The following is a 19,878-nucleotide window of genomic DNA, read 5'->3' as shown; positions in this document are numbered from 1 at the left end:
TGTCTGGCTGGATATCTGGTAACAGATAAAGCATACTGGGTCTTATATTGTCACCAGTAAGAACCAGTCCTGAGAATTTCACAAATCGGGGTGGCAATGTTGAATTGCTTGTCACCAACATTTCAAGGCTTCAATGTAAAGAGTTTGTTTCACTGTTTGCCCTGGGGGAAGATACTCATGGTGCCCAATCCTTTACATCAGAGAATGTGATCAACATTGTCTTTGTTCTTGAAGGCTGTCATTTGATTTTTCCCGAGGCTGGTGATCCACGACTACATCATTCAGCACTTTTTTGACACTTTATGTGAGGCTCACGCTGAGAGTGCCAACTTTCATCCCCAGCCACAATCTTTGACAGAACTGTGGGATCATGTCTGGCTCTATCCAGTAGTTAAGCAGAAATTCTTTGTCTTTCCTCTTTCTATTCGTCTATTAGTGTGTAAGGGATGAGTTTTGCATTAAGTTTCTGTTTCCCTAAATCTTCCCATAAAATGTTATGACATTCATCATGATTCAAATTAAGTTCTTCTGATATTGCATGCACAGTTACACGATAGTCTGCTTGCAATAACTGCATAACATGCTCCATGTCTGCATCGGGATGCGCTGTAGATGGGCAACCAATTCTGGAACCATCTTGTACTGAATCTCTGCCTTCATGAGCCTTTTGTGACACTTGAAAGCACAACATCTTGTAAGTGCCTCTGCTGCATATACTTCCTTAATCATCATCCACATTTCACTAAGAGTTTCCCCAAGATTAACACAGAACTTAAGGTTTACTCTTTGCACACAATCAGCACCCATTGTGTCACTGTAACCAATGTGCCAGGAACCCAAACAGTGTTATGCTAAGCATAGCCTTGCCACCTAATGAGTTTGTGCAGAAACATGAACACAAGTACATTTCAAGGATGCATACATTCCAGCTAACATAAAAACATTTGTTCCTTTTTAGTATTGCAAACTCAGAAATAAAGAAATCTGAAACTTCCTGGCAGATTAACACTGTGTGCTGGAACGAGACTCGAACTCAGGAGTTCCCGAGTTCGAGTCTGGGTCCAGCACACAGTTTTAATCTGCCAGAAAGTTTCATATCAGCGCACACTCCGCTGCAGAGTGAAAATCTCATTCTGGAAAGAAATCTGTATTGTGACTCTTATGATGAAGGGAGTATTTAAAAATGTCTTTACAAATATGCATTCAAACTTACCAATTTTTTAAATATTTCTTTTAGGATAACACAGCAACTATTATAATCTAGTTGCTTATCTATAGCACTTGATCAAATAACTGGAAGAATCCATGTAAATTAATTTTGTTTTTTTGTTTAATAAATTTGGTGGGCCTTTCTACAAAAATTTCCTGTTCTTCTAAAATACTTAACGTAGGATATTTATTTGTGGTGTGCATAATTTTCATACTGTCTTGAATCTCTCCTAAAGTATGTTTAGTTGTTCTCAAATGTTCACCCAATGCTGCACGATTTCAATTTTAACTGCAACGTTCCTTATTGTATAATGTATTTTAAATGCTCTTCTAATTTGGCCAATGTACATACTTGGACAATGTTTGCAATTCATTATATATAATCCTGATTTAATGTATTTTTCCTTATGCACTTTCTCTTTGTGCATTAGTGCGTGTCTACAGAAGTTGCTAGTTATTTGTAGAATTTAACATTAAAGTGACAGGCTAAAATCATAGACACAAAAACAAACTGAACACACCTGTAATCACGCTGTTCAAACACATAAATGCTGGGACTCCCTAACTCTCTGAGGAAATTCTGGAACACATGATCCTTAATGGATTCAATCTTTTGTCGTAGATCGTCCATCAACTTCTGACGTTCTGCCAATTTATTTCTCACATCAGTGATGATATTCTGAAAGGTAACAAAAAAATTTTAAAATCTTAAAGTAGCTCAATAATCTGACTCAAAAAATGGAAAATCCAGGATGGAATGTAATACAGTCATGAACCTTTCCTCCTGAAGCCTTATCCCCACAGAAATATCAGTCCTTTCCAAAGACCTCACCTTTTGCTCCACTCCCAAACTCAATCATGCAAGACTTGTTAAAGACCTCCTTCCCTTCACCCGGTCCCTACAGTGGAAACACTTTTTTGCCACCAACCCTACCAATCATACTCAACCAAAGACCAATATTGAACCTTGCCTAACGCAGTTCACTCCTCCATCCAAATGTGACCCACCCCCACGACCCCAAACCAACCCCTGTTAACTTTCCACAATTTCTTAACATCAAAACTTGCCTCACCATCATTCCCCAAATCCCTCAACATGCAGACTAGCCTTACATCCACAGAAAGAACCACAGTCCACCATCTAAAAACAGATCCTGACCTTATTTTCCTACCTGCAGACAAAGGCTCCACCAAGAAGTCCCTTCTGTACAGTCTACCCACCCGTGGTCGTCACATCTGCAGTGACGAGCAGTCCCTCTTGAAATATACCGAGGGTCTCATTGAGGCCTTCACTAACCGTAATTATCCTCCCAACCTTGTAGAAAAACAAATCTCATGTGCCTTATCTTTCCAGTCTCCCACCACCTCCTCAAGTCCCACTGTACAGCTGCAGGGGAAAATTCCCCTCGGAACGCAGTACCACCCAGGACTGGAGAAACTGAATTAAACTCTCCGCTAGGGTTTCGATTACCTCTTATCATGCCCTGAAATGAGAAATGTCCTGCCCACTATCCTTCCCACTCCTCCCACAATGGTATTCTGCTGTCCACCAAACCTACACAGTATACTCGTTCCTCCTTACTCTACGACTGCTCCCAATCCCTTACCTCATGACTCATAGACCTGTAATAGACCTAGACGCAAGACCTGTCCCATACATCCTCCCACCACCACCTACCCCAGTCTGGTCTCTAACATCACCTACCCCATCAAAGGCAGGGCTACCTGTGAAACCAGTCATATGGTCTACAAGCTAAGCTGCAACCACTGTGCTGCATTCTATGTAGGCATGACAACCAACAAGCTGTCTGTCTGTATGAAGGACCACTGACCAACTGTGGCCAAGAAACAAGTGGATCATCCTGTTGCTCAACATGCTGCCAAACATGATATCCTTCATTTCAATGACTGCTTCACATCTTGTGCCATATGGATCCTTCCCACTAACACCAGCTTTTCTGTATTGTGCAGGTGGGGACTTTTCCTTCGTTAGTCACTGCCCACACCCATCCAGCCCCTTCCCTGTTCCCATTCCACACTACACAGCCGTCATCCCACCACCAAATCCAGTCTTTTTATTTCTCGCCTTTCCGCTACTCCCCCCCCCCCCCCTCCTCTTCCTTCCCCACCTCTCCCCTGCCATCCGTTTAAACCACAACACTTTACTGTCCACCATCCCCACCATACTATCCCTCCCTCTCCCCACCCCAGCCTCCTCCTTACCCCCAGCATGTCACCACTCCCATCATGCACTGGTGCTGCTGCTGCTCGCAGTGTGGTTTCAGTTTCCTGAGACTGCAGTTGTATGTGTGAATTGTGTGTGTGTGTGTGTGTGTGTGTGTGTGTGTGTGTGTGTGTGTGTGTGTGTCTATTGCTGACGAAAGCCAATGGCTGAAAGCTGTAATTGTGAGAGTCTTTTTTTTGTGCCTATCTGCGACTCAGCATCTCTGCTATTTGGTGAGTAGCAACTATCAATATTCAGACTCAATTTTCTAATTTATGCTTTGACTATCTCAACAAAAAAATCTAGTACAAGATACCAGAGGTAACAATATTCATATTATAATAATTATTATGAAAAACTGTATGAAATACATCATTGTTTCGTGTGAATAATTTCATTATCAAATCAAATTACAGTATACCCAGGTAGGGACCTGACTGTCAGAGTTGGCAGTGGTGTGCGTGACGTGTGCTTGCTTGTGTGTATGAATAGTGTGTGTTTCTCTTTCACTGATGAAGGCTGTGGCTGAAAACTTGGTATAAACATCTTTTTGAATTGAGCCTGTCAGCAACTTAACATGTCTTCTTTACAGTCATTATAAAATCACAGGTAGACAGATGACGTTAATAGATATATCTGCTTATTATATACTTAACAGACACAGGAGTTTGGTTGATGGTTTCAGGATTAGTTCAACGAGGCTTTGTCAATGTTAACTACCCGGCACAACTGGATTAGGAAAGACCACAACAATATTAACTCCAGATGAAGACTGTATAGTTTATTCATTCATTAATCATGTTCCATAGATCCTGTGAAAATTGTCACCTTCAGGGACGCAATACGAGACAAGATATACATAAATGAAAGACAATTAACTCACAGAAACTTAATTTGTACCTTAACTATAAAATATTATTATAGTGCTTAATATTATTTATTCCTACACAAGATAAAAGTTATCTAGTAAATTAGAAATTAAAAAAAAATCTTTCAGGAAGGAGTGAGGAGAGAATAGCTTCCTCAGGCATATTAAATAGATAATGTATACCTGTTATTGGTACATAATATTACTCCATTACATTGTTATTCTTCGAAGAAAAAACTATCTTTATATAGGCCTGTTTACATAGCTCACAGGAATTTTCACTCCTAGAATCTAAATGATTATACCATTTGTAGGCGCAGTTAAAGACATATGTTCTCAATTTTATTTTGAGTTGGTAGGGATTCCGAATTTCTCGTGTGATGTTAGAAGGGAACTTACAGAAAACCTTCGCATCACAATACATAACCCACTCTGACCCGAGGAGGTAAAGACTTCATGAATATTAGTTTTGTTCCTTGCCATGTGATTATACAAATCACAGTTCATCTGAAACTGATTTTTGCCCGATTTCTTTTTTGATGTCAGAATGGAACTTACCAAAAACCTTTGCACCAGAGTACATAACCCACTCTGACCATTAAACAAGGATGCAAGACTTCATGAATACAATTTTTGTTCCTTGCAATGTGATCATTGACATCACAGCTCACCTGCAACTAATTTTTAAAATCAGCATCTAAAAGTATTAAGGATAAATGTTCTAAAAAGCTTGTGTAAGAATTCCAAGACACTTACAGAGACATCTGCAGAATGTGTTGGTATTTACTTTACATAATATGCTTACTACTAACTTTTGCTGAATACTTTATTCACCTTAGGTGCAATGCCAAGAAGATAATTCCGTAAGAGAAAAACGAGTAGCTAAATTCATTAAAAACTACCATAAATTTAAGAACACTGATGTCGATAAATTTTGCTTAGAGCATTATGTGGATTGAGGAATTTTGCTTAGAGCATTATGTGGAAGCATATACAACAGAAGTAGAATTCCATAGCAAATCTCTTATCACAATAACTGTACAATGAGCACATGCAGAAAATGTCAACCTATGCTAAATCACTTTGAAGCTCTATTGGCCTATCAAACAGTAAAAAAACTTCTTCTAGTAAATATTTACTGCAGTCTGTAACATCATTATTCATTTAACTCTTACTGCAAATTTTCCAATCAGCGTAGCTAACTGCTACAAATGACGGTAATAAAAAAATCTACAAAATCTCTGAGTTCAGGAAGACAGTTAATTAGACAAAAACTGAGAACATCATGCAACTACTCAAAGACATGAACAGGAGAGATGTTTGATTCTTGATGCTTTCCTGGCATACTGAATGTTCGATGAGGTTTCGGGATTGCAGCCAGACCATGTTGACTTCTTGCCACGATATTTCAGCTGGCAATCGTCCAGCCATCTTCAAGTGAGTGTCCATCACTGGAGACTTCAAGTTCCCTGTGTCGGCTTTATAGCAAAAGCTGACACGGAAACACATGCGTAAAGGTGAAAACTACATGTCCGCCCTCTGTCAGAATACGTGCTCGCGTCGCTAAAAACATGTCAGGTGCCACCAGACCTGTCATTATGAATAACCTGTCTTCTCTCAGAAATCAGAGAGATCACTTGGTCCCAAGCCTTGTCCAGTTGAAAACCGCCATCATGATTTTTAAGATTTCGTGCTAGGCGTATCTCCACAGATTATTTAATTACTGAATCCCAAAAGGTTCTCACTGACTGATTTTGTTAGTAATGTTAAGGAAGCTGTTAGATCTCTTTCTAGTGATGCCACAGAAGAAATAAAGACATGAAACATGCCATGTACTCACAAAAGCTCCACCTCAGAAGAGTAACATATCTACCACGGGAAGGGCCACACTACGCAAGCTACGAGAAGTTCCTCACACGGTGATCTTACCAGCGGATAAGGGAAACGACACAGTGCTGTTGCCACGTGAGGTTTATAAACAGAAGATTTATAACTTACTGAGTGAACCAATGTATCGGAAGATTGATAAAGACCCCACAGCAAAAGTGGAAAGGAAAATGTCAACACTGATGAATTCTTCTTCTATTCTGCAAGAAGTGGCCAAAAGACTAAGACCTGATAGTTCTGTGCTACCCAGGCTATATGGTCTTCCAAAGATCCATAAAGAAGAGGTTCTGATACAGACAAACATCAGTAATATTGACGCCCCCAAGTATGATTTGGCGATACATCTCGCCTCTCTACTGAGACCTTTTGTGGGGAAGTGCGCGCATCATGTTCGCAACTTGGCTGATTTTGTCAACAGATTGAAGTCACTTCAACTCAGTGAAACTGACTTACTAGTGAGCTTTGATGTCATCTCACTTTTCACTAAGATTCCTCTTATGAACTCTCTGTCGCTCATGAGCAATAAGTTCACGGCCGATATAACACCACATTTCCATCATGTTCTTTCCTCAACCTACATTTTATTAAACAACTTAAAAAACAAATATTTTGAGCAGACTGACGGTGTTGCTATGGACAGTCCTCTCTCGCCTTTGGTCGCAAACTTTTTTATGGAGGCCTTTGAGGAAAGGACACTTGATTCGGCAGAACTTAAACCAAGAATCTTCGGAGATGACACTTTTGTAGTGAGGCCCTGTGGCGAAGAAGAAATGTCACGTTTGTTGCAACATTTGAATGCAATCCACAAGAACATCCAGTTTATGATGGAAATAGAGAAGGATGGTTGCTTGCTGTTTTTGGATGTCTTGGTTACTAGGAGAGTGGATGTATCATTAGGGCATTCTGTCTACTGTAAGCCCACACATATGAACCTTTAATTGCAAGCGTCAAGTTGCCATCACACTTTACAAATTACTGGCATCCTTAGAACGTTGGTGCACTGGGTTCATGTTGTTTCTGATGCAGACAGCCTTACAAAGGAGCTGGAACATCTACAGTCAGTGTTCGAAGGTAATGGTTACTCTCCACATCAGATAAGCACAGCGCTAATAAAGAAGAAACATGACCACCCACAACATCAAGAAAATAAGGAGCTGTTTAAGTCCAGGGCGTTCCTTTCATACGTCAGCAACCTTTCGTCTGAAGTAGGCAGGATCCTAAGGAAACATCAAGTTAAAGTAATCTTCCAGCCACTGGTGAAGATTAGTGCCCTTCTTGGTTCGATAAAAAACAATCTGGGTCTGCGGAAGGCCAGGATCTACAAAATTCCTTGCCAGTGTGACAAAGTTTAGATCAGTCAGCTGACACACACAGTGTATGAAAGGTGCATTGAACATGAGCACCACACTTGCCTTTTGCAGCCCAGTAAGTCGGCCATAGCTGAGCATTGTATTATCACAGTACACAATATGGATTTTTCTGCCACAAAAATCTTGGTCCCAGCAAGAACCTTTTGGGATTCAGTAATTAAAGAACCTGTGGAGATATGCCTAGCACAAAATCATGTAAATCATGACGGCAGTTCTCAACTGGACAAGGCTTGGGACCCGGTGATTTCTCTAATTTCTTCTGAGAGAAGACAGTTTATTCATAATGACACATCTGGCAACATCTGACATGTGTTTTTAGTGATGTGAGCGCACATTCTGACAGAGGCAGACATGCAGTTTTCACTTGTACGCCTGCGCCTGCAAGCCACAGATAGAACAGTATTTCCAGAGGGCGCAGATTTCAATAGAGGACCCTCCTGTGAGGGCCGCCAATGTGCACGCGTTTCCACGCCAATTTTTGCTATAAAGCCGACACAGGGAACTTGCAATCTCCAGTGATGGACACTAACCTGAAGATGGCTGGACGATTGCCAGCCGAAATATTGTGGCACGAAGTCAACATGATCTGGCTGCAATCCCGCAACCTCATCAAACAGGAGAGATGTTTACAGTGTTCATGACAGTAAGGAAAAATATGAATCACTTACTAAAATCCCCTTATCTAAAAACTGTTTTCCCCAATTGTAACTCAAATTAGGGAAAAACTCAAAGAATAAATATATGTTGTAGGAGGGAAAGGAAACTTATCTGTCAGATAGGAAAAGTTCCGATGTTGATACTTTCACTCATTACAAAAAATACTGAAGAAAGTAATCTTAATATTACAGCAAATGCAATATGATGAGAAGATGACCATATCAGGCAACAAAATAAAGATAATACCGAAGACTGTGGAGAAGGAGACTGCAAGAACTACATATGAAGAAAAGCAGATTGTTTTAAGACTAGATAATTCTATGGTAACTGTGTTGAATGTCACAAAGTTTTTTTAACAAGCACCTCATGTCAGAAACTGATAAAATAAGTTTTTAAAGCTCAGTTACGCTGCGCTAGAATCTGACAGACTAGCCTTTACAAACAATTTTGATAACATGAATATGACCTCCCATCAGAAGTTGAGGTCCAAAAACAAGTTGTATCAATTATTTATGGCGTGAATCCAAAACATCTTGCTGAACACTATTCTAACAACTAAGTATACTAAAATTCAAAACAACATATTTATTGGTAACAACATACTACAAACATGAGATGAATTGCAAAATACTCAAAAATCTTGAAGTTATTGCTAATCTGTTACAAATGCTCTATGTGTCCAACAGCAGCAGCACAGACAACATATCAAGGACACCTAAATTTGTCACAAAATTTAAACAATGTATCTGCTTTTACACAAGTTATGGTGACTTATCTTGCTCTTCACTTCTATGACGTAAAGGGGAGATGAACACACTTTCCTTCACATAATAGAAGAAAAATTGCATGGAGTCATGTCGTGGGATCAGGATGTCATACACCCTATCCAGCATTGAGCCTGAGTGTCACTGAGAAACTGGTGTACATTGTTGTGCAGGTGCGGTGGAGTTCCATCCCATTGAAAAGTGAAATTATTAGAGTCCTCCTGAAGTTGTGGAATCAGCCTTTTCTGCAGCATTTGAAGACAGTCCAATGTTCTATAGGGCGCATGGGAACCCAAGACACTGCGCTGCAGTCTTGGCCTCCAAGATCACCAGATGTGACCCCATGCAGTTTTTTTGAGGATATATGAAGAAAAGTGTGTTTATCTCCCCTTTACCTTATGACATAGAAGAAATGAAGACTGGAATAACAGCTGCCATTACTTCTGTAAAAGCAGATAAATTGTGTAAAGTAAAATGACAAATTTAGCTGGATGTTGTTCATGCTGCTGATGGTGGTGGACACACAGAGCATTTGTAAAATCATACCTAGAACTTTAAGAGTTTGCGAGTATTTTGTAATTAATCCCATGTAGGTAGTATGTTTTTATCAATAAATATGGATTCTGAACTGAGGTCATTCTTTTTGAAAAACCTTGTACTTATTTCTTAACGAAATTTGTTCACAAGTAATATACATCACTTTAAAACCAATAGCACAGTTTTGCAGAACCAATACCATGAATCTGAACACTCTTGATGAGGACTTGAATTCACTCAACTTGGCCCAGAATAGTTGTGTTGTTGTGGTCTTCAGTCCTGAGACTGGTTTGATGCAGCCCACCATACTACTCTATCCTGTGCAAGCTTCTTCATCTCCCAGTACCTACTGCAGCCTACATCCTTCTGAATCTGCTTAGTGTATTCATCTCTCGGTCTCCCTCTACGATTTTTACCCTCCATGCTGCCCTCCAATACTAAATTGGTGATCCCTTGATGTCTCAGAACATGTCCTACCAACCGATCCCTTCTTCTAGTCAAGTTGTGCCACAAGCTCCTCTTCTCCCCAATTCTATTCAATACCTCCTCATTAGTTATGTGATCTACCCATCTAATCTTCAGCATTCTTCTGTAGCACCACATTTCGAAAGCTTCTATTCTCTTCTTGTCTAAACTATTTATCATCCACGTTTCACTTCCATAAATGGCTACACTCCATATAAATACTTTCAGAAACGACTTCCTGACATTTAAATCTATACTCGATGTTAACAAATTTTTCTTCTTCAGAAACACTTTCCTTGCCATTGCCAGTCTACATTTTATATCCTCTCTACTTCGACCATCATCAGTTATTTTTCTCCCCAAATAGCAAAACTCCTTTACTACTTTAAGTGTCTCATTTCCTAATCTAATACCCTCAGCATCACCCGACTTAATTCGACTACATTCAATTATCCTTGTTTTGCTTTTGTTGATGTTCATCTTATATCCTCCTTACAAGACACTGTCCATTCCGTTCAACTGCTCTTCCAAGTCCTTTGCTGTCTCTGACAGAATTACAATGTCATCGGTGAACCTCAAAGTATTTATTTCTTCTCCATGGATTTTAATACCTAGTCCGAACTTTTCTTTTTTTTTTCCTTTATTGTTTGCTTGCTCAATTGAATAACATTGGGGATAGGCTACAACCCACTCTCACTCCCTTCCCAACCACTGCTTCCCTTTAATACCCCTCGACTCGTATGATCGCCATCTGCTTTCTGTACAAATTGTAAATAGCCTTTTGCTCCCTGTATTTTACCCCTGACACCTTCAGAATTTGAAAGAGAGTATTCAAATCAACATTGTCAAAAGCTTTCTCTAAGTCTACAAATGCTAGAAATGTAGGTTTGCCTTTCCTTAATCTATTTTCTAAGATAAGTCGTAGGGCCAGTATTGCCTCACATGTTCCAACATTTCTACGGAATCCAAACTTATCTTCCCCGAGGTCGGCTTCTATCATTTTTTCCATTCGTCTGTACAGAATTTGCGTTAGTATTTTGCAGCTGTGACATATTAAACTGATAGTTCGGTAATTTTCACATCTGTCAACACCTGCTTTCTTTGGGATTGGAATTATTATATTCTTCTTGAAGTCTGAGGGTATTTTGCCTGTCTCATACATCTTGCTCACCAGATGGTAGAGTTTTGTCAGGACTGGCTCTCCCAAGGCTGTCAGTAGTTCTAATGGAATGTTGTCTACTCCCGGCGCCTTGTTTCAACTCAGGTCTTTCAGTGCTCTGTCAAACTCTTCACGCAGTATCTTATCTCCCATTTCATCTTCATCTACATCCTCTTCTGCCATTTCCATACTATTGTCCTCAAGTACATCGCCCTTGTATAGACCCTCTATATACTCCTTCCATCTTTGTGCTTTCCCTTCTTTGCTTAGAACTGTGTTTCCATCAAAGCTCTTGATATTCATGCAAGTGGTTCTCCTTTCTCCAAAGGTCTCTTTAATTTTCCTGTAGGTAGTATCTATCTTACCCCTAGTGAGATAAGCCTCTACATCCTTACATTTGTCCTCTAGCCTTCCCTGCTTAGCCATTTTGCACTTCCTGCCGATATCATTTTTGAGACGTTTGTATTCCTTTTTGCCTGATTCATTTACTGCATTTTTATATTTTCTCCTTTCATCAATTAAATTCAATATTTCTTCTGTTACCCAAGGGTTTCTACTAGCCCTCGTCTTTTTACCTATTTGATCCTCTGCTGCCCAGAATAGTATCATTCACGAACACAAATAACACGAGAAAGAAGTCAAGGTTCTACACTCATATCTCTTACCAGTAGGTTCGACGTGCTCTCTGCTACTGAAATTGAAACTGAACAGTCCAAAACCTCACCCATAGGGAAGCATGCTGTGTCTCCCGTCAGGGGAAAGAAACAGAAAAGGGCAGGGGTCTGTTAGTCATTGAAAGTTCAAATGTATGGTGAATAGCAGTACCCCCTAGGAAATTGCTGCAATTTATGGTAAGAATGGTGGCTTCTGGGGAAATGCCACTTTACTGTAGCACTATTTGTATGAAAAAGAAAGACAAAGAAATCTATATGAATTGTGAATAATACACACCTTCCGAGTATGTGTTCTCTGATTATAATGGTAGTTTCCTGAACCTTGGAGCCAACTCCACATTGACACCATCTGCCCTCAAAAGCGTTGTGTAAAAGACTAGGCTGTCAGTTTCTACACACTTCTTATGGCAGGGTATAGCCAAAGTTGCTCTGACTCAGAGTTTTACATTCTTCACATCAGAGAGCATTAAACTGCAGAACCTACAGAAGTATGATTATGCCCTCTAGTGCAAATGCATTATCTGCTAAGCCACAAAGTGCACGGAAGTGTGTGATGAGTGTGAAAAGGTTTTCAAATATCGCTACCAGCTACAATATTTGTTGACAACTACATTATTTATTTGGCGAAATGTTTTGAGTTGATACCTCATCATCAGGCTATATTGGCATTACAAAAACATTGTGATGAGTGATCATGGCAGACAGTCACTGAAGGCAATTGTGACAAGAAATAAGGGGGTGGCTGCTGTACTAAGTCCAAGTTCCAGTACAGCATTTGGGTTCTAAGTCCAGAGCGCAGCTGAATCAACATCAAAAAGCTTGTTCACCACAGCATAGCACTTCTGAGCTGTGGAGTAGAAACATAGTACAATGAGAACTGGCTTGTAGACATCAGGAGCACCATTAAATAAGAATCCATAGTTAATGGAGTCAGCGGCTGCAGTCGCTGTATATCTGGGCGGCCAGTTGCTGAGTGTTATGGGAGGCCTACCCGCTGTGTCTTGTAGCACAAAGGGGGCCTGCGATGTGAGCAGCGGGCCGCGTACAGAGAAGTACAGACAACAATGCATTTCTTGGCCACACATAATGAAGTGCAGTGTGTCCTGCTCAGTGTGGAGATTTAATAGTGGTGGATACTACACCCGTGCCCCCTTGGAGAAGGGGGAAGCATCTGCTGCAAATGAACACCACATCCATTGAGTCCTCCTCCAAGTCCTCAGCAGCATTGGTAACTAGGGGCACAGGAGCATATGGATGAAAATGCCCCAGCCAAGTGTGAAGGTTGTATAGTGTGGACCTCAGAGCAGGAGCCAGCAACATGTCTTCATCTTCATCTGGAATTACTCATGGTTGGTGACCAGGTGACATCTTGTAGTCCAGGAAGGGCAGCCTCTGGGGCTGGGCGATGTCTGGGGTAAGTCATTTTTGTTGGGGTGTGGTGTTGGTCAGCTGGATGTGGGCAAAAGGCATGTTTAAGTCTGGTGTTCCACTGGCTTGATGGCTTGGGTAGATGGGATCTAGGTGACGTAATGGTAGTGTGAAAGCGGGACGGAAAAAAATTTTTTGGGAAACTAGTCAGGGATGAAGTTGATTGGCATGTTGCAGATCTTCCCAGTTCAGAAGCTGCACCCCGAAGACCTTCCAGCCCCGGTGTTGGACAATTGTTCCCAGAACCAAGTCTGGCTGCTGACCAAATCCTTTTGCTCACACCAAAGTCCCAGGGCGGAACTTGGAAGCAGGCAGTGGTGGTGCTGGCTGTGGTGTCAGCATGAGCAGGCTCACAAGTGTTCGGGGTCAGCCATCAGAGAAGTTTCACAGGACTTTTGTCTCCAATGGGTGTGGACCTGTAACTGCTTTTTTTTTAAAAAAAAAGAAGAAGAATTGTGATGCATCAGTAGAGTGATCCTGGAGGTGTTTCTTCATTTGAGTTTTGAAAGTGCAGAACATTCTCTCATCTTCTCCATTTGATTGTGGGTGGAAGGGGAGGCTTGCTGTAATGTGGCGAATGCCATGCTGGAACAGAAACCACGAAACCCCTCACTACGGCATTGTGGACCATTGTCAGTTATGAGCACTTCCTGCAGACCATCAATGGCAAAAAAATTTCTAAGGCTTTGATGGTATTGGTGGTCAATGTGCATTACGTCGGACGATGTATGGAAATCGGGAGTAAGCATCAACCACCATGAAGAACATTGCGTTAAACACTGGCCCAGCAAAATCAATGTGTACCCGCTCCAAAGGGCAACCACATGGTGGCCAAGATGAAAATGAATGTCGTGGGGCTGCCTGCTGGCTTTGGCAGGATGGACATGTTTGGGTGAGTCGTTCAATTTCCTGGTTCATGCCCGGCCAGTAAGAGAACTTTCAAGCCAGCAGTTTAGTTTGAGATACCATCCAGTGGCCTTAGTGCAATAGTTGCAGGACTTGCCAAGTAAAGAATAAGAAGTGACTACTTGTGGACATCCCTCATCCGAAACGAGTAGAATTACTCCACTGATCAACATGAGCTGATGGTGGGCATTAAAGAACTGAGAGAATTGCCGCAGAAGCCTCGGGAGGTTATTGTTTAGGCCATCGATGAAGTAAGTGACTCTGGACTTGTTGGAGTACATCGTTCCTGCTGGTTGCATCTGTGATCCGGGAGATGTTAATGGGAAAAGAATCTATGGTGGCTTCTGCTTCTTCATCAATGTGGAAACACAGAATTTCTTCTTTGTCAAACTCTGGATCAGGTCCCCATGAAAGATGGGAGAGGGCATCAGCATCGACATACTGAGTCGTGTTGCGGAACTGACAATCACACTGGTAGCATGACAAAAATAAAGTCCAGCACTGGAGGCAGTGAGCAGTTCCGTTGGAATCTTCACTGCTGGATTCAATTCGGAGGTCTGCAGTTTATGGTCTGTAACAAGGTGAAACTTTTTGCCATAAACAAAAATGTGGAAATTCTCTAATACGAAGATGATGGCCAGTGCTTATTTTTCTATTTGGAAGCACCTGCATTGGATGTCAGTCAATTTTTTCGATGCATTGACCACAGGGTGCTCAGAGCCATCTGTTTCCCTGTGTGCCAGGAGCTCTCCGATGCCTGTATCAGATGTGTCCGTTGCAATAACTATCCGCTTTGTTGGATCAATACATGCGAGGCACTGGGATGTCAACAACTGGAATTTCAACCTGTGGAAGGCACGCTTGGAAGCTGTGTCCACTTGAAAGGCACCCCTTTTTTGCATATCTGGGACAAAGTGCCGGTTTCTGCTGCTGCTGTGAGCAAGAACTTTTGGTAATACAATATCTTCCACAGAAAGGAACGAAGTTGCTTAAGCATTGTTGGTCTGGGAAGCTTGATTATAACTTCCACATGTTTATGCAGAGGACAAATGCCTGAGCTAGAAATGATGTGGCTGAGGTACCCAATCTCAGGCTGGAAAAAAACAACATTTTTCTTTTCTGCATTTTAGGTCAGCCTCCCTTAAGACATTGAATAAAGATTTCAGATTGTGAAGATGTTCCTCAATGGTTATTACTGTTACAATGACATTGTCTAAATAGTTACTGCATCCATCCACTTTGAGTATTAACTGTTCCAAAAACCGTTGAAAAATGCTATACCAAACACTAGGCATTTCCAATGGTAAAGACTGTGAGGCGTGTTAAGTGTAAGAAATCGTTGAGATTCTGCATAAGCATCAGTTTGTTCTATTTTAGAGAAGAAGTTTCCACCTTTTAATTTTTCTGGCTTTGGAATACGATATCTCTCAATCTCTCACTGGGCGCTGACAATTACTTTAAAATTGCTGCACAGGTGGATCTTTCGCAGTATGACTAATGGAGTAGCCCACTGACTAGAAGGAATAGGTTCTAGAACTCCAACTGCAGTTAGGCGATCCAACCTTCCTTTACTTGATCTCTGAGAGCTAACGTTTCAGTGCGATGTACGCCTCAAAATCCTTTGTGGTGCCGAGTTCCAGAGTGAACAGGTCCTCATAATTCTGCAAAGTTTTTCTAGATTCGAGTACAGAACACCTTCGGATACCAAATTCACAGAATAATCTATTGAAAATCCAAATTTCTGAAAACGAGTCCAGTCCAAACAAATTCTCTGCAGAGTCACTGTTAACAACTAAAAAGGAAATGTGGCGGGTGACATTATGATATGTTGTTGGTAGTTTGAACTGACTGTGTACTGGGATGGTATGTTTATTATACGCCATTAGATGTCTCTCTCTGTTTCTTGCAAATAGGTACTGTAATTCAGAATGCTCATGGCTGCAGCGGTGTCTGCTTGTAATTGAACTGAATTCTCTGCAATTTGTACTCCTTCGAAAAGCTTGTTGGAGGTCTCTTGATGGTCTACAGTGGCTAACACATTCACATCCATCTCTTGGGCAGGAGGCGGTCTTGCTTAATGGGACTTACGACATGCAGAAGCTAAACTGCTGTTGGCAGAACAATTTTGGCATCTGGCCCCGTTGTCAGGACAGTCTTCATGTTGATGTTTTTTAAAATAATCTGGACATGACAGCAATCATTTTGATACCCAAGACCGGTTAGATCAGCTTGAGTGGGGTGGATGACATTGTTGGTTAATGCTACGGCACCCCGCCTGTACAGTTGCTTCGTCCAAATCGCCATTAGTGTGGCCATTGGCTGCTGTCTCAGATGTTTACATTAATGGCTGCTAGGCTGATTCATGACTCCTGTTTCTTGCCTGCTACTCGGGTCACTTAGAACATTTGGCTAAGTTGCTAAGTCCAAAACTTTGTCCAATGATGGGTCTTCAAGTTGAAGTGCCTCATGCTGGAAATCACTGTCTGGAGTACCCCAGATGATTATGTCCCTGATCATTTCTTCTGCCAACGACTCCTTACTTTTAGGGGTAAAAAAAATGACATTTTCGCCCTAAACCTTGCAAACTTTGTGGCCTATTTTCTATGAGTCTGGTTTGGTTGTATCTTGCACTGGCAAAATGCTACCAGGGAGGAAATAATATGGGTGTGCCACAGGCAATATTTAGTCAGCAACAAATGAATATTTGAAAATGTGAACTCTGAAGTCATAGATAAGGCGGCCAATTTGCACAGTAGCCAGTAAATCTCAGGTTTTGACCATGACAAAAACAAAGATTCCATGAGGCTGGCATCAGTTACCTTGAATGCATGGAAATGCCTAGTAATCTTCTTTCCTAGGCTTGCCAAATCTCTAAAGCTTTGTCAAAGGAAGGAAAAGCTGGCACTTGCTGTGTTGCTTGAGTCTGCAGTAGAAATGGTTGATGGCGTTCAGTAGCTGCTTCTGGTTCTCGTCCTCCTGGTGAATACGCTGTGTGAGTAGAGCTTCCAATGTAGATGGCTGCTGGCTCATCGCTATTTTATTTTGTTATAACTAGGAATAACACAATAAATGTAACACCGTTCTACGGCTTATTGACGCAACACTGATACAAGTAATTCTGTTATCAATTGTCAAGTTGTAGATGAACACTTTAAGGAAAATTATACAATTGATGGTGGTCATACCAATATCCAGGAAGTGCGAGTGAAATGTTGAATACTAGGCCTAGTGAACGTTGAAGTCAAAGTACCAGTATAGCATTTGGATTCTAAGTCCAGAACGCAGCCAAATCACATCGAACAGCAGGTCCACCATAGTGTAGCTACTCTGAGTTGTGGAGTACAAACATAGCACCATGAGAACTGGCTTGTAGACGTCAGGAGTGGCATTAAGTAAGGTTCCATAGTTAATGGAGCAGGCAGCTGCGGTCGCTGTTTGTTCTGGGCAGCCAATCTCTGAGTGTTATGGGAAGCCAATCGCTGTGTTTTAAAGCATGCAAGCTTCAAGGCAGCATGTGATGATAGCAGCGGTCTGTGCATGGAGGAGTGTGGTCAAGGATGCATTTCTCTGCTGTGTGTAATGGGGCATGCCGCTGTTCGGTGTGGAGATTTAATACTGGTGTATACCACAATTAGGCATGGTAATGTGTTGTGTTTTTGGTGTGGTCCATATTTTTGTCCACCTCCTATATGTGTGGAGATGTAGTATACTTCTAGATTCCTTACTTAATACTGGGAATTTTGTGTAAGAACTTCTGAAATCTGGAGGAGCAAAACTGAACCAGGAGTTGTATAATCTTGTTTTCAACATGTACGAGCAGGGTAAAATTCCTACAGACTTTGAGAAAAACATTATGATCCTTATTCCAAAGAAGGCAAATGCTACAAGATGTGAAAATTATAGGACGCTCAGCCTAGTTACTCACGCCTCTAAAATATTAACCTCAATTATCCTAAAATGCATAGAACAAAAAGTTGAAGCTACACTCTCCGAAGACCAGTTTGGATTCCGTAAAGATAGAGGAACCAGAGAAGCAATATTTGCTCTAAAAGTAATAATAGAGAAACGACTAGATAAGAACCTGAAAACATACATAGCTTTCGTAGATGTAGAGAAAGCCTTTGATAATGTTAAATGGGATAAGATGTTTGAGGTACTCAAAAAAGTAGGAATAGACCATAAAGATAGAAAAATGATATGGAACCTGTACAAAAACGAGACAGCAGTTATCCGTGGATGGACAAAACAAGAAGAGGTGCAGATACGGAAAGGTGTCCGACAAGGTTGCGCACTATCCCCTGTTATCTTTAACGTACACATTGAAGAGGCGCTGAAAAAAGTAAGGGAAAATTCACAGACAGGTGTAGTAATTCATGGCCAACAAATAGATATGATAAGATATGCCAATGATATAGCTGTCCTGGCTGAAAGTGAAGAAGATCTTGTAGTCCTACTGAATAGAATGGATAAAGTTATGGGTGAAGAATATAATATGAGAATTAATAAAGCAAAAACAAAAGTAATGGCATGCGACAAAGAAGATCAAGTGAAAGTCCAAGTTCATGTAGGCAATGAACTGCTTGAACAAGTTGATAAATTTACTTATCTGGGCAATAATATTACCAGGGATGGAAGGAGCAAGGCAGAAGTGAGAAGTAGAATAGCTCAAGCAAAGGCTGCTTTTAACAAGAAGAAAAACATATTAACATCTAAGAGTATCAGCCTTGAAATCAGGAAAAGATTTTTGAAATCATATGTGTGGAGTGTGGCATGCTATGGGTGTGAAACATGGACTCTCGGGACAGAGGAAGACCAGAAGCTAAATTCTTTTGAAATGTGGTGCTATAGACGCATGCTCAAAATAAAATGGATCGACAAGGTCACAAACGAAGTGGTTCTGGAAAGAGCAGGTGAGAAGAGAAGCTTCTGGAGTTTCATTGTTAAAAGAAGAGTGGTATTTACAGGCCATCTATTAAGACATAAAGGACTCCTGAACACAATCATAGAGGGATATGTCGAGGGAAAAAGACCAAGAGGAAGACCACGACTGAGGTACATGGATCAAATTGTGAAAGATATGGGATGTAACACCTATAAAGAAATGAAGAGAAAAGCTGAAAGACGCACAGAATGGAGACAAGCTGTCATTGTAGCTGTTGCAAACCAATCCTTGGATTGACCACTACAGAAGAAGAAGATTCTTTCATGGGATAATTGCAATCTATCTCCAAGTATCTGGCAGTTCAGGTTCCTCAGCATGTCCACAAAGCTGCCTCATGAGTCACACAAACCTGTGACCATATGTGCTGCCATTCTTCGTACACAGTCAATATACTTGTTACTCCTATTTGGTATAAGTCCAATACACTTGAGCAACTTTCTAGGATGAATTGCATGAGTGATTTGTAAGCAATCTTCCTTGCTATTATGTATATTGTAAGGTAATGTCCTGCCTTTATTCTTTTGTAAGCAATTTTCCTTGTTGTTATGTGTATTGTAAGGTCATGTCCTGCCTTTATTCTTAAGATATGACACTGATCATTGTTTCAAGGTATTTATTTGCCTCCAGGTATAAATCTAATTGTGATCACCATTGCTGGCACAATCTAATAAACAAAGTTTGAACAGGTTTCACTTACTAAGCATACTATATATATTAGTAAAATATGCCAACAAGAAAACCTTAAAAGATGAAGTGATGGGAATGATAAAAAATTTCATAGTAATATT

At 40.9% G+C, this 19,878-nt stretch overlaps 1 protein-coding gene across 1 annotated transcript in view; it reads right to left on the bottom strand.

Moving 5' to 3' along the window:
- The window catches only part of LOC126259679 (structural maintenance of chromosomes protein 1A-like), a 214,612-nt gene that overhangs the window by 173,319 nt on the left and 21,415 nt on the right, over nt 1-19,878 (bottom strand). The window contains exon 3 of the mRNA XM_049956637.1: nt 1,731-1,888. Within this exon, the coding sequence (XP_049812594.1) occupies nt 1,731-1,888 (158 nt within the window). The remainder of the gene's footprint in view (nt 1-1,730; nt 1,889-19,878) is intronic.

The sequence above is a fragment of the Schistocerca nitens genome, chromosome 5 (assembly GCF_023898315.1).
Source record: "Schistocerca nitens isolate TAMUIC-IGC-003100 chromosome 5, iqSchNite1.1, whole genome shotgun sequence".
Classification (NCBI taxonomy): Eukaryota; Metazoa; Arthropoda; class Insecta; order Orthoptera; family Acrididae; genus Schistocerca; species Schistocerca nitens.
The sequence above is the reverse complement of the archived record's forward strand: the minus strand, read 5'-3'. Positions and strand labels throughout refer to the sequence as shown.